General features: G+C 43.0%; 2 protein-coding genes across 3 annotated transcripts; one reads left to right on the top strand and one right to left on the bottom strand.

The window, feature by feature from the left end:
- Window positions 1–232: 232 nt before the first annotated feature.
- LOC117595606 (agglutinin-like protein ARB_02240) lies at window positions 233–2,010 on the bottom strand. The gene is made up of 3 exons (XM_034297426.1): window positions 1,932–2,010; window positions 1,489–1,574; window positions 233–919 (listed from the first exon to the last, which is right to left on the bottom strand). The coding sequence occupies exon 3, from the start codon at window positions 809–811 to the stop codon at window positions 233–235; it is 579 nt and encodes a 192-aa protein (XP_034153317.1). The 5' UTR covers window positions 812–919; window positions 1,489–1,574; window positions 1,932–2,010.
- Window positions 2,011–4,583: 2,573 nt separating this feature from the next.
- On the top strand, window positions 4,584–15,633 carry itpka (inositol-trisphosphate 3-kinase A). 2 transcript variants are annotated; one of them, XM_010879102.4, is made up of 7 exons: window positions 4,584–5,265; window positions 10,799–10,898; window positions 11,168–11,381; window positions 13,309–13,513; window positions 13,945–14,046; window positions 14,433–14,504; window positions 14,652–15,633. In XM_010879102.4, the coding sequence occupies exons 1-7, from the start codon at window positions 4,852–4,854 to the stop codon at window positions 14,859–14,861; spliced, it is 1,317 nt and encodes a 438-aa protein (XP_010877404.1). In that variant the 5' UTR covers window positions 4,584–4,851; the 3' UTR covers window positions 14,862–15,633. The 2 variants fall into 2 exon arrangements, with proteins under 2 accessions (XP_010877404.1, XP_019909897.1); XM_020054338.2 differs by having other exon boundaries at window positions 4,852–5,265; window positions 10,802–10,898.
- The last annotated feature ends 1 nt before the right edge of the window (window position 15,634 follows it).

Genomic DNA, 15,634 nt, shown 5'->3' with positions numbered 1-15,634 from the left:
TCTTTCCCTTTGTGAAACATGAAAACACTATCAGACCAGAGGGCATAGCTGTCATTTCAGGACACGAAGCCACGATAATAAACCAAATGACTTTATTAGATTTTTTGGTTAATCCATTAACCCTAATGTTTATTAGATTTTTTATCCTGTTGCAATTTTTATGTCAAAGTGGTTCTGAATGTGATGTTTTGGTATTCATTTTCCCATTCTTTGGACACTTATGAGTTACGTTCTATCCTCTAGGGAGGGTCTTGTTCAGGTACATGGCCCTGGTGGGGATAGTGGGGATAGCCCTGGTGGGGATGGTGGTGATGACCCTGGTGTGGATGGTGATGATGACCCTGGTGTGCGTGATGGTGATGACCCTGGTGGGGATGATCCTGGTGGGGATGGTGGTGATGCACCTAGTGGGGATGGTGGTGATGACAATGGTGGGGATGGTGGTGATGATCCTGGTTGGGATGGTGGTGATGACCCTGGTGGTGATGACTCTGGTGAAGATGGTGTTGATGATCTTGGTGGGGATGGTGGTGATGACCCAGGTGGAGATGGTGGAGATGATCTTGGTGAGGATGGTGGTGATGACCCTGGTTGGGATGGTGGTGATGACCCTGGTGGTGATTACTCTGGTGAAGATGGTTGTGATGATTTTGATGGGGATGGTGGTGATGACCCTGGTGGAGATGGTGGAGATGATCTTGGTGAGGATGGTGGTAATGACCCTGGTGGGGGTCGTGGTGATGATCCTGGTGGGGATGGTAGTCATGACCCTGGTGGGGATGGTGGTGATGACCCTGGTGGGGATGATCATGGTGGAGATGGTGGTGATGACCCTGATCCACAACAGGTTTTGTCTATGCTTTTGGCGAACCCCCACAGCGTTGACTTTTCTACCGATTTTCAACTGTCATTTTTTTGCCTAATATGGTGACCATGGGGAATGAGATAAAAGTGTGTCAAAACAGTGGAGCCTAAGAAATGGCTTCAACTTTCAAGGTTGGCAGCAGGTGCGCAAATAATCCTCTTCTGATTCCGGGAGGGAGTCCAATTTGAATAGGTACACTGTAATTAAATCCTTTATTCATGGTAAATCTACTACCATAAATATATGGTAAAATACAGTGAATCTACTAAATGTCTATTATTATGTTTTATGTATTTTTGATAAGCTTGAAAAACATTAATGGAAAAAAGAACACTCTCTACCTTGTACACCATGTAAAAAACTGTATAATTGTTAAGCAATATAGCAGGCAGCGTTTTCATAATGCTTTCATTAAAAAAATGTTTTTTATCAAGGTTAGGGAAATTAGTGTAAATCCAACTCAAAATGTAGGTGGAAGATAGCTATTGTCATTTTATAGGGAAAACATGCGTTTTATCTTTAAATGCCAGAATATGATTACTGATTTTAAAGATGTTGCAGTTAATGAGCAATCGGTTTCACGAAACACCAGCTGTGTTACAAAACGTTTGAGAGACACCCACCTGTCACGTGATTCTCATGTAGTTCTGGATGCTGCCGTTAGATGTCAGTAGAGATTAGGAGCCGTAAGAATGGAGCCTGTTTATTGCTGTTGATCATAGAGATGGAAAGAGGTCTCATGTGCAGGGTGGCAATTGTGGCGTCTGAGCAAGAGTGGGTTGGTACAGTCGAGGCCAGCTTTGAAGGCCAACTGCGTTTAATTACGACAAAGAGGCAACGCGTGAGGCCCAATAGAGCAGAACATGTGTTGTCTCCAGCAGGATTTGTATTTTTTATTATTTTATGTTGCAATTAACAATATAATTGCATTACAAAAATAAAACAACTATTTAACAATTAAGAATGAGTGGCCCTCATGTACAACACAAAATATGAGGAAAGGAGACAAATATGTCCACACAATGACAATTGCAATAAAAGCTCAAACAATAAAAATACCCATTACCAGTCACATGTATGTCTACCAATAAATGCACCGCTGTATTCTCTTGACAGTTCTGAAAAAAAAGATTAACTGTTATCACAAATGTATTAGTTTCATCATTTATTTTATTAATCAGTCTTTCACCTGAGTCTTGATGATTGGGCAACCATCCTCCCAAACCATCATTCAAGGAGATGGTCTGGTGATGCCCTCTGTTATGTCATAGTTTCTGCCATACTTGGTCAGCTATTGAGATGTACTAATTCCTTTAGATAGAAAAGAGGCGGACAGAGTCAAGCACAAGCTGGCAAGACAGCATTTTAGTTGATGTCAGGACATGCCTACTCTGTGATCTGCACTTGTGCAATAAAGCACTTTTGGGATCTATTCAAGTTAAATAATGGCAACACATACAACTAGACTGACATGATCACATCCTACATACATCTGAATCCCATCAAAAGGTTTTTATCTCTGACCAACCACGTCTGTCTCACCGGTGAGCCAAGGAGACACTGCAATGGAAGAAGACTGGACTCTGCTCTGCCCATATGCCTCTCTGGTCTTCCCATATGCCTCTCTGCTCTGCCCATCGGGCTCTCTGCTCTGCCCATATGCCTCTCTGCTCTGCCCATCAACCTCTCTGCTCTGCCCATATGCCTCTCTGGTCTTCCCATCGGGCTCTTTTCTCTGCCCATTGAGCTCTCTTCCTTGCCCATCTGCCTCTCTGCTCTGCCCATAGGCCTCACTTCTCTGCCCATAGGCCTCTCTCCTCGAATACAGAGGAGCCCCCAAGAACAGACACGTAGAATTTTTTAGAGAGGCCAAGAAAGTGTTTAGTTCAGGTAAAAAAAAAAGGCATTTTGGAGCCAGGCTGGAAAATAAATTGACTGACACTGACCCCTCTTTTGTTTGAAAAGGAATCAGACAGATCACTTACTATAAACCTAAGTTCCCCACTGTGGCGGTGGAACCCTCCTTTCCACTTCCCCCTTTCAAACATTCACTTGTACTTCCCGAACCAGAACCTCTATGAGTGGGCGAGTGACGCAAGTCCTATTGTGACCCGGCCAGTCGTGTTGCATGAATGGGTAAACTATGTCTTTTGGTCCCCTTTTTTCCCTCTCTTCCCAAATGACGCCTAATTTGTGATTATAGGCTTTGTAGGCATCGAAGAGTCATTAAGGACAGGCGTACTTTTACGCATATCCTAACAACATATTCTTATTATATGTTTGTTTTTTTTGCTTTGCATTTTGTCACTTTGGATTTGAAGTGACACCATAATGGTAAAACGCAGACTGCCTGCTTTAAGCTGAAAATATTTTTTGTCCATATCAAATTAACCATGTGGAAAATATAGAACATTTTGTACATAGTCCCCATTTTAGGGTGTATTTGGATTTGTAATCATTATGCACAATAACATTTTTGTTACTGGTTGCAGATCCTCTGCATGTCATAACTGCCTGAAGTGTGCAATCCATTGTCGCTACAGATAACTGGCTACAGGATTTCTCCGGTGATGATCTGCCAGGCATGTACCACAGCCATCTAAATAAAATGTATTTTTGCCACCATGAGCTCTTCAGTGTACCTCAGCATAGATTGTACCCCTCTCTGGAACTCTACTGGAGGGATGGAACACCATTCTTCCAAAAGAGTTTAATGTTTAACTCAACATCTCCTCCAAAGATGGCTCGTTGGCTTTGCTGTAAGCCCATGGTCTCCTTGAGACAGTCTAACAATTACTTTGAAGAAATGTATGAACTTAAACAAATTGTAGATATTCATTGTCATTCCCATTTAAAACCCATGTTTGGCAAATAAAATGCATCTTCAACTTGATTTACCTTTGGAGATTGACTCGGAATGTCAAGAACTTTCCACAATTTTGCCTTTGGCTGTATATTTTGGGGATCATTCTCTTCCTGCATGAAGAAGTGCAGTCCTAATGAAGCTTTTGCTTCAGCAGACAAGATGTTTCTGTACACTTCAGAATTAATTCTGCTGCTGCTGTGAACAGTTACATCACTGAAGACAAGTGAGCCAGTTCCAGCAGCATCCATACATGCCAAAGCCATAACACCTTATTTCACAGATGAGGTGATATGCTGTAGATCTTGAGCTTTAATTTCTTTTGTCCAAGCCATCACTCTGATACATGTTAATCTTTATCTCTCCTACCTACAAAATGTATTTTAATGTATTTGTTAATTAGGGACATCTAAATAAGGTGAACCAATAGGTCTGAGGTTGGACCAGTTGAGGCGAGTGTAAAGGTCCTATTTCTAAAGGCTGTAGAAGGGAGCGCTGGTGACAAAGTGAATAAAAGTGTGGTAAATCTAATATGTTGAGGAACTTTTTACTCGCAAACCGGTGATTACAATAAGCTGGCCACTGTCCAGGATTTGCAGGATAGTCGATGGACTAAATCTCATTACACCAGCATCAATATCCCAGTTCCCAAATGTTCTTTTTTATTATTATTCTGTTTTTTAAGAAACCAAAGTGGCCCTAACGCCTGGCAGTAACTAAGCAGTTTTGAAATCAAAACAACTCAGTATTTCTTTGAGTGATCCGCCCAACTCTGGTTTATAGGCTGTCATACAGAAGTGCGAGACCGAACGAGGAAGTAACATGAAAATTCACAATAAAAGGTATGGGCTAGTCGTACAGATTTCACTCAGTCCGGAAGAGAGACGCAATCAATGCGGAAGATAAACGTGAGTTTGTGTGCTTTTGGCTCGACGCTGTGCGCGCCAAGGAGAGGGTTTCCCCAAAACAACAGTCAGCACATTGGACTGCTGATGACCGTAAAATGTCTCTCTGTCGGATAGTTGCCTAAGCCTTTTGAAGTAGGTCTAATGTAAAATACATTTTTGGATTACACAATATCAGTTGTGCTCACTCGCGCGCATACATTCCGTTCTTCAACCAAATGCCGAAGGAGAGGGAGAAAAGGCGAAAGTCCTCTAAGGAGGCAGGGCTATCTGAGGGGTTTGTTAAAGATCGCAGAACAAGTCGCAAAGGACCCGAGATTCACGATGAACTCTGCCAAATACCAGAAGTAAGGTTAGCTGAGATTAACTCAACTCGCAAAACCGCTACGATGGAGGTGCTAACTGTACCGCAGGTGACAATAACTCCAGATGGAGGAAGCTCGCGGGAGATCCAGCAGGAGGACTGGGCTGAGGTGGACGGTCCTCTGCGACGGAAGATGTCCAGCTCCTCTATCTCCTCAACAGGGTCCTCCGTAGTGCACGAAGAGTCAGAAGACGACATTCTGAGTGACAGTGAGACAAAGAGCAAGGGCAATATCACGTTAGAACATTTGTGTGAGGACACGGGAGAAGTGAGTACTGTACTTCGTTGAACGAAGTCATTGTTATTACAGTGTAATTACACCCTTTTCTATAGACAGCACAGGGGGCTTGCCCTATTCCAGTTCCTGGCTAAGGCTAAACTATGACAGATTTATTATGGCATTTTATACAGACCTTGTATTATTGTAGCGAGTGAAAACAACAAGTAATGTGTGTGGGTGGTAGGTTACTGAAAGTGACTCTACAAGAAGTAGCATACCTTAGATGTGATGTGATTCTGTTATGGATGGGAAAACAATTCTGTCCTGTCATCCATACATTTTCGGTCTACACATTTACAAGTACACCGCCACACTAAGACAAATGGGTTCTAAAAGGTTCTATCTGAAACCAAAATGCATTCTTATATAGGGACAGCCAAAGACCCCCTTTAGGTTCTATATGGCAATTTACTTTTAAGGTTGAATGTTAGTAGTTGCTCGTTGTTGCTCATTGTTGGTCTGCTGGTAAAGCACGCCACTTGCAGTGTTGAGAGTTCCATTCTTAAAGGGCGCCAAGGGAAATAAAAAAAATCTCTCTACATACTAAATATAGTTGAAATTAATATAAGTTTTTTCTTAACTTAAAGTCAAAATGGGTTAGACGTGGTAGATGAAAAACATTATTTAGTTTTCTGTTATAACATCAAGCTGGTTATTTGATCGATTGTGTTGACCTTCATACTTTCACTATCTTGAGAGCATATATTAAGTTATATGGGCTTAAATCATAACACAACTGGAACTCCTTCACACTATGCCAAGAGCAGGGGGAGGGTTAGGTTGTAGTTCTGCACTGTGTTGTGTGATAACTATAAACATATGTCTCTTCTCTGATGAATGCTGTGCTTATTCATTTTTTAATGGATCTTAGTCTTCTGGTTTATGTATTCAACATCCTTTCTTTTATGTATTAGCCGTCGAGAAATCCTTACAAAAGACATTAAGCTGCAGTGCATCTTGTCCTTAAGCTGGTTTAGTTTGTGTTTTGATTTGAATTGTTCAGTAACAGTGATGCACCTTGAGTGAAAAAGGCACAATTCTTTTAATTTTGTTAATGTTCAACAACAGCTAGTGCTGATCACTTGGCTGATTACAGACCCTGATTAGACACTAAAAAAAAACTGACCCAGTAGAGCTGCACATGGAACCCAAAAAGTTTCTTTAAAGGGTTCCTCCAATGGGTTCACCCGATAAACAATTTTGCAACAATTTCTTTACACTTCAGACAGTACTCCAATGAATTATTTGTCTTGTTTGTGATCATGTCAGTTAGCTAACTATAAGCTTTTCTTAAAGGTCATTTCCTCTTTCCTGTGGTGACCTTCCAATCATGCTTTGAGTTGAATGTGAGAACACACACAGAAGTGAAAAGGGTAGACGTTAATTTAGTTCTCTAGATGGATGACTTGCTAAGACGAAATAGCGATACATTTGCGACTTCTGGACAACACAGTTGTTTCAGATCCTTGAACATACACCAGGTTTGAAGACTGACACAATCATTCACCTGAGTCCCCATGTGTTTTTTAGGAACACAGAAACTACATTTGGTATATACATTCCAGGGCCTCTGGTCCCCTACGCCACTGGATGGAATATATCCCCAAAGCTGACGACAATTTTCTGGTTGTCTGAAGCTACAGTGAATGCCGACACCTGCCTCTCCATCTCCCTCTTTAGGGCAATGCTCAGACATCTCCTTAGAAGGCTGGTGGCTGTCAGTTTCCTTTAAACACACTGAGTACACATGCTGGAACACAGATCCCTGCTGGAAGGGTAGGTTGGGCTGTGTACACAGTCAAGTTAGCTGCTCAGTGTTCGACTGGGGTTGGGCAGTGTGGCAACCCACTTGAAAAGTTGACTTACCCAACCCTTTTATTGATCTTACAGACCCTTTTATTGATCTAGTCATTCAAAAGAAACAATGGTTGTGTAAAAGGATCCTCCCTGTTCTGGAAAATGGCGATTGCATTACCTTGCTACCCATTTTTTTTTTATAGCACATTAAGTGTCTAGTCAGCCCTTAAAGTTACTTTGTGAGCCACCCCCCGTGGGAGGAATGGTTATGTGCCCAACACAGCCATATTTACATTTAGGTTTTGACCTTTAAACACACAAAAAAAAACTGTTTTGTACACTAGGTTGTCTGATCTTTCTATTTCAGCTTTTGAGGACATCACATTCATTTGCACCAGCAATTTGTAACATGTATGCTAATGAGTGCTCATATAAGAATAAGCCAGGTTGAAAGATTATTGCTGGGAAAATGAACAGCTTGAGTGATTCATACAGTAATGACACTCCTTTTCTTCCTGTTCTTGTTACTGTTATATAATTTTAATTGGTAAAGTTCAAGTGTAGTGCATTCCATTTGCAGCTGAAAGTAGGCGTCTTGTTTTCCATCGTTCTGTCAACGACAGTATGCCTTAACAAAGGTGTGTCCAGAAAAAGCCAGGAATGTGTTAATTGAACAGAAGGTTAAATAAACTTTTTTTAAAAAAATTTTATCAAACATCAAGTTGTTATTTGGGAGACACACCTCATGTCGCTATGTAAGTCAAACATGTCTTTTCATGAATTCAAATATCTACTTCAGGAATCCAAATTCAGTTACTGCTTGTGTAGGATTATGGGTAAAAATAAAAAAGGTACTAACTATCAATGTCCCCTAATCTTAATATTGTTATAACTTAAAAGAACACCGATGATTGTTATTAGTTTGTGTGGAGATTTGAAACCCACAACGCTGGCAGTTTTAAACACCAACTCAACTTCATACCCCTTGTCAAAACACCAGCAAGTGGACCACATCACTTGACATTTCAGAGTTACTTGTTTTTTTCACAATGGCCCGTGACCAAGTCACCATTTCCTTTTACTTCAATCTCAGCATACAGAATAGTGACTTCTCTCTCAGTCATAGTCCTGAATGCCAGTAGATAAAATATCTTTGTCATCGGCATATTATTGCCACATTTAGTTACCTCTGTGTTGAAATAATTTCCGTTAGAAAGAAACACAGTCTCAGCTTCGTATCATCAAGCACATGCTCCCTGTCAGTCTGTGGAGTGTGTCTGTTTTGAACTTGTGTGACTCAGTGTCTCATCACAGATGGGGAATCAACGTCATCACTTCTTTGCAAGAATCGTCCACGTCTTTGGACAAAATCTCCATGACTGCGTCTTAATGCAAATCACTTGACAGCTGTGTCTCAGTCGTGTGTGACCATACACAGCCGCTAGGGTTGGTGGAAGCGCTTTCCACGGAAATGATATATAACAAGCAGGTCAATTTGTTTGCAGAGGAGGCTCTGACTTAGTTTAGGTTTGAGTGTGAATGTGGACCTGAAGCTAGGGTTAGCTTTAGATTAGTGTTTCTGTACCCTGCCCTTACATTCCTGATGCAGTGGATATAAAAAGTCTACGCACCTCAGTTAAAATGGCAGGTTTTTGTGATGTAAAAGAATGAGACAAAGGTAAATCGTGTCAGAACTTTTTCCACTTTATAATGTGAACAATTCAATTGAAAAACAAACTGAAATCTTGGAGGGGGAAAAATGAAAAATTTTAACTTTACAATAACCTGGTTGCATATGTGGGCACACCCTCTTATAACTGTTCTTATCACATTCAAACTCATGTTAAATAGAAGTCATTACACACCTGCCATCATTTAAAGTGACTCTGATTAATCACAAATAAAGTTTAGATTTTCCTGAAATGTTCTTAGTTGCATCTCAGAGCAAAGGCCAGGTCTGCAGAGAGCTTCCAAAGCACCAGAGGGATCTAATTGTTGAAAGATATCAGTCAGGAGAAGGGTACAAAATAATTTCCAAAGCATTAGATATACCATGGAACACAGTGATATTTTCTCATCAAGTGGAGAAAATATGGCACAACAGAGGCATTACCAAGAACTGGACATCCCATGGACATTCTGCAGTTCCCAAAATACGAGCAGAAAACTGGTCAGGGAGGCTTCCAAGAGGCCTACAGCAACATTAAAGGAACTGCAGAAATGTCTGGCAAGTACTGGCTTTGTGCTAGATGTGACAACAATCTCCTGTATTCTTCATATGAATGGGCTATGGGTTAGGGTTGCAAGACGGAAGCCTTTTCTTACAAAGAAAAACATCCAAGCCCAGCTGAAGTTTGCAAAGACAAACATCAAGTCCCCCAAAAGCACGTGGCAAAATGTGTTAATGGTCTGATGAAATCAAGGTTTAACTTTTTGGCACATCACCCAAAGAACACTATACCCACAGTGAAGCATGGTGTTGGCAGCATCATGCTTTGGGCCTTTTTTTCTCTTAGTCAGGGTGGAGGGAATTATGAACAGTTCCAAATACCAGGCAATTTTGGCACAAAACCATCCGTTAGAAAGCTGAAGAGGAAGAGGAAGTTCACCTTTCAGCACGACAACGACCCAAAGCACACATCCAAATCCACAAAAGCATGGCTTGACCAAAAGAAGATTCATGTTTTGGAATGGCCCAGCCAGAGCCCAGACCTGAATCCAATTGAACATCTGTGGAGTGATCTGAAGAGGGCTGTGCACAAGAGACGTCCTCGCAATCTGACAGATTTGGAGCGCTTTTGCAAAGAAGAGTGGGCAAATATTGACACGTCAAGATGTGCCATGCTAATAGACTCCAAAAGGTGCTTCAACAAAGTATTAGTTTAAGGGTGTGCACACTTATGTAGCCAGGTTATTGTGAGTTTTCTATTATTTATTTTTCCCCCTCAAAGATTTCAGTTTGTTTTTCAATTGAATTGTTCACATTATAGGTCACATTAAAGATGTAAAAAGTTCTGACATGATTTATCTTTGTCTCATTCTTTGACATCACAAGAACCAGGGGTGTGTAGACTTTGTATATCCACTGTAACTCATGAAGGACTTGATAATGAGCTGATCAGGTGTGACAGAGCAGGGAGAGATCTAAAACATGCAGGGCAGGGGGGCACCCAGGAGCAGGGTTGAGAAACACTGCTTTAGAGGGGGAAAGCATAAGACTACTAATATATGCTACAAAAAAGTGACACTTATTGTGCTCTAAAAAAGGTCAGGAAGCTAGGGTTTGGCTTAGGTTTGAAGTCTGGATTATGGTTGAGCGGGGATGTGGATTTGAAGCTATGGTTAACGTGGCACCACGATGAACGTGCATTAGGTTTTTCCCTTGGCATGGATAGGGAGGCACACCCCAGCTGGTCGTGAAGTGGGTTTGTGCTAAACCACTCCTATAGAATTCCTGTTCTAGGACAATGTTACAATATGAATGTCCACAAATGTAGTTTCTACTCTGGCATCAATCCAAAACAAAGCCAATTTGGAAGGGCCTGCTTTGGTCATGAATTAGATTTAGTACACATTCTTATCATTATACCAGATAATTATCATTATTGCTTTATAACCACCCTACTAGAGAATGCTGTCTCGGGGGGTCAGTGTTTCAGACCGGTTGTTAATGGACAAGATACTCCGTAGCCATAGAGCTAACTGTTCCTGTGTCCTTCTTTAGCAGAGCAAACCCTGGTGGAAGTTGAAGACCATCGTCAACTGGCCTTTTGTTTCCTCCCAGAGAAGAAGCTTGTCCTGGGTCCAGCTAGCCGGACACAAAGGTAAAAACGCAGTCATCGTGTGTATGACCTCTGACCCACCTCCGGATCATCCTAGCAGCCAATCACTGATGTAAGATGATGCCTATGTACTGTACTTAACATCTACCACACAAAATAAAGAACAGAGGACATAGACTCAGTGCTGTAAACTACCGGGCAGTTTCATACAATAACAACCCATTCCACACAAACTGCAGATTTCCTTTGAAATTGGAAAATGTTAGTAGTTTGCTTTGGATTGTCACTAAGCCTGTGCCTTTCTTTTCAAGGAAATTTTAAAGCTGGCAGTGAAGGCACCATTCTGAAGAAGTTTTCAGAGAATGAGAAGCAGTGTTTCGAGAGGCTGCAGGGAGATGTTCTCCAGGACTTTGTGCCGGGGTTCCGTGGGGTTGTGCAGACGGATGGCGAACCCTTCCTGCATATGACCGATCTACTGGTCAAATTTGACAGACCTAGCATTATGGACTGCAAGATGGGAGTAAGGTAAGGGAGCAGCAGTACTGAGTATGGAGCAGCAGTGGGGTTTAGGGAGCAGTTGTAGTGTGTAGGGAGCAGCAATAGTGATTAGTGAGCAGTAGTAGTGAGTAGGGAGCACCAATAGTGATTAGTGAGCGGTAGCAGTGAGTAAGGAGCACCAATAGTGATTAGTGAGTGGTGGTAGTGAGTAGGGAGCACCAATAGTGATTAGTGAGCGGGAGCAGTGAGCAGGGAGCACCAATAGTGATTAGTGAGCGGTAGTAGTGAGTAGGGAGCACCAATAGTGATTAGTGAGCGGTAGTAGTGAGTAGGGAGCACAAATAATGATTAGTGAGCGGTAGTAGTGAGTAGGGAGCACAAATAATGATTAGTGAGCGGGAGCAGTGAGCAGGGAGCACCAATAGTGATTAGTGAGCGGTAGTAGTGAGTAGGGAGCACCAATAGTGATTAGTGAGCGGTAGTAGTGAGTAGGGAGCACAAATAATGATTAGTGAGCGGTAGTAGTGAGTAGGGAGCACCAATAGCGATTAGTGAGCGGTAGTAGTGAGTAGGGAGCAGTTGTAGTGTGTAGGGAGCAGCAGTAGTGATTAGTGAGCGGTATTAGTGAGTAGGGAGCAGTTGTAGGGAGATGAAGCATTAAGTAGGGAGTAGCAGTGGTGTGTCAGGACCAGGCAGTAGTGACTAGGGAGCAGCAATAGTGTGTAGGGAGCAGTTGTAGGGAGAAGTAGTATAAGGTAGGGAGCAGTTGTGTGCAGGGAGCAGCACTCGGTCGATTCTGTATTAATAACCAGGTGGTTTGAATCCTAAATATTGATTGCTTATGGCCGTGGTACATATGAGAACAGATACCATCGGTATGACATCACATTTTTGTTATTGGTAACTCTATTATCCATATAACCAACCCCCTCGTGTCCTGCCTAATTGCTTTTTTCCCTGAATTACAACACAAATAATTTTTTACTGTTCTTACTACATCAGTAAACTGTTTGTAATTGCTATAACACAGCTCTGAGGGTTTGTGGTTCGTGTCAATATACTCTGGTTACGGGCTGTTTGCAGGCACTCAGGCACTCTGCCGTGTTCATAAGAACAGCCCCTAGCTGTGGTTTATTAGCATAAACCACACCCCCCGGGGCCCCGTTGTTTAAATAACAAGCAGAATACTTCATGTCTGCTGTAGGAATGGGCGCAACAATGTGTAACTCGAATGTCGGACTACCGAAAATCCCTGGAAACCATGTATATCCCTATTCAGCTCCATTGATAGCAAACCATTGGTACGGTAACTGTGTTTTATTTGCTCTGAATAAAGCACCTGCAGTTACTGGTTCTCTGAGGACTTCCTGCCTCACATAGCAGGTGGGGTTGTCATAGCACCCGGAGAGGCCCAGTGTTTCCTGTGCACAGCTAGAAAACACACACTCGCATGCAGGCGTTAGTACGCTGACACACACACACACACACACACAAAAACACACCCTCACACCAAGCATGGAGATACGCAAACACACAGACACGTACGGGGGAGTGGTGTGTAGACACAGGGTGTCCCTGGAGACTCCCTTTTCACAAACACAACCAGCCGCACCACATTAACCCAGGCTGTCTCAGCTACAGCAGACACACACTCATACTTTCACACACTGTCGCGAGCAGGCGTCCTGTGAACTCCGGAGTCCCCCCTTGGCTTCCTTCTTTTGCACAAAGGAAGTTCGCTTGGCAGAATAAAACTGACATTCACAGTGCATTTACGTGACCGCCCCTTCGCCTTTTTGTCGGCCAAGTTTCACGTGCCTTTTGTTGAACCTGGAGCCCAGCAACAGTGTAACGTAATTTAACGTGGTCTCTGAAGCCAACTGGTCGCACAAAAAACCCACTGCAACGTCCTGACCGCCCCTGCTCACCGCCTCCCTGTCTCCCCTCTGGCCAGGACCTATCTGGAGGAGGAGTTGGTGCGGGCGCGGGATCGGCCCAAGCTCCGCAGGGACCTGTATGAGAAGATGCTGGAGGTGGACAGTGAGGGCCCCAGCCCAGAGGAGCACCTCCAGAAAGCTGTCACCAAGCCCCGCTACATGCAGTGGAGGGAAACACTCAGCTCCACCCACACGCTTGGCTTTCGCATTGAGGGCATCAAGGCAAGTACTTACATGTATATCAACATGTAGGGAGCCGTTCAGCCCCGTTCAGTCCCGACCCAAGATCATATTTGAACCGGATGTGACATAAAACCTTTCAGTGGTTAATGTGTTTTTGATGTTCATTCAATAAAATGTAGACAGTAACATCTGGTTCTTAAGCCTGCATAGTGTTCTGACATGGTTTGCCCTGGATTGGACCTTTTTATGGGTTTTCACACTTACATGAAATAACTTACAGTGTTATTAGAATGTTATGAAAGGATATGAGCAATAATGTTAGCTGGTATAACATGATAATTAGTGTGTTATTACATATTTTGGCACCCCCACGCTTCAAATAACGTGACACCCAGTAATGTTGAGGAATCTACCCTTGTGCACACGTGGACAGCTCCTCTAATGGACCCATGTACTTCTCCTCCTCCCAGAAAGCCGACGGTACCTGTCACACAGACTTTAAGAAGACGCGGTCCACGGAGGATGTTACCAAAGTCTTCAGGGACTTTGTGGGAGGCAACACCAGCATACTTGTAGGTCCACAACTGGTCCTACCAGTTACTACGCTCCGTCCGCATTCATTCTGTGTGGTTTGCTGAGCCTCAGACATGTACATCCTCTAAGGAAAAACAAAACCCTCCAACTGGTTTGACTTCACCTCTCCCCGTGGGAGATAAACATGTGATGTCACGAACAGTGACACACACGTTGTTAAATACTTCAGTAAAGTGAGTCATCTGCATGTTAATGTTCTCTGCAGTAGATTAGACCCTGAGTGGATCTAGCTCTATATACACCTAACATCCATTGACCCTTTCACCAAGGGAGGTTCATAAGCCTCAACTGTACTCAAAGTCCTGTTCTCCCTCACATCTCAGCTTAAGTATTCATAGTCCACTTCTCTCCCCCTCTCATAAAGAATACCTACCAGACCAAACTGGCAACAATTCAACAAGCCCTGAGGTCATCGAAATTCTTCGCAAGACACGAGGTAAAGAGCTTCAGGTGAAGTCCACCTGCTCGTTGTCCTGCTTGTCCGTCACATTCGAAATGTTAAACATCTCATCCAACAAGCTCACCTGTGAAAACTATGAATAACGGTTTATTGCATTTAAACGAGCACCCCTCTCTCTCCAAGGTGATAGGCAGCTCCCTTCTCTTCATCCACGACCACACCGAGCGAGCCGAGGTGTGGCTGATTGACTTCGGTAAGACCACGGCACTACCCGAGGGACAGACCCTGAACCACTGGATCCCCTGGGAGGAGGGCAACCGGGAGGACGGTTACATGTGGGGACTGGACAACCTAATGAGGACGCTGGGCTCTCTCACCAAAACAAGGAACTAGTCAAGGAACTAGTCACGGAGCGCGTTAACGGACTAGCAGACGGACTAGCGAATTGACTATCGGGAGGGAGATGGACTACACTACGCTTGCAGTTATACGACACAGTGGCTGTAGCGTGCAGCCCCCCAGTCTGTCACACTTAGCGTATACCAGCTACCTGCTGTAGAAATCACACTTAGCGCGTACCTAGCTACCTGCTGTGTGCAGCACAACAAGGTGCATTGTTCAGAGTGAGTATGGTTGAAAACAATGCTGTTTCGTCTGGAACCTGTTGTAGCACACAGGCAAGGGAGTGAGGTTTTTCTTTCTTTTAATTTTTCTTGCACATCTGTGCCTGGTGAAAAAAAAGGTCTTGTATACATTATTGGGGTTAACCTGTGAGTGTGTGACGCTATACAATACGGGCTACGTAAGGATGACTATAGAATGGAAGTCTAAAATACTCCAAAGTGCTATGAGATTTACGTATTGATTGTTAAGCACGTGGTATTTTAACTTCTTTGTTTTCAAACTATATAAAGACATCAGGTCTGGTGTGTTCTAAAACAGTTACATACACCAATTAATCTCTAGGATCATATAATAATTGCGAAGGAAGTATGAATGATAAGCCAATCAGAACCTTTAGCAATTATTGCGTATTGACAGTCTGTGAGACTAACCTCAGAAAAACACTATTGCCTTGTCCCAATGGGTTAGCACTGATTGTGTATTGGGATTGACATGTTAAACTCTTTATTGACATATTATAAAACACTTATCAAAACACCAAG

This window comes from Esox lucius, chromosome 15 (genome assembly GCF_011004845.1).
Source record: "Esox lucius isolate fEsoLuc1 chromosome 15, fEsoLuc1.pri, whole genome shotgun sequence".
Taxonomy (NCBI): Eukaryota; Metazoa; Chordata; class Actinopteri; order Esociformes; family Esocidae; genus Esox; species Esox lucius.
Note: the sequence above shows the minus strand (reverse complement) of the source record. Positions and strands in the feature narration are given on the sequence as shown.

Excerpts from the sequence above, each read along its gene's own strand:
- LOC117595606 (XM_034297426.1), bottom strand. The coding sequence starts at position 811 with ATGATCATCCCCACCAGGGTCATCACCACCATCCCCACCAGGGTCATG.
- itpka (XM_010879102.4), top strand. The coding sequence starts at position 4,852 with ATGCCGAAGGAGAGGGAGAAAAGGCGAAAGTCCTCTAAGGAGGCAGGG. Across the intron at positions 5,266-10,798 it reads TGTGTGAGGACACGGGAGAA|CAGAGCAAACCCTGGTGGAA; the intron begins GTGAGTACTGTA and ends GTCCTTCTTTAG. Across the intron at positions 10,899-11,167 it reads CCAGCTAGCCGGACACAAAG|GAAATTTTAAAGCTGGCAGT; the intron begins GTAAAAACGCAG and ends TTTCTTTTCAAG.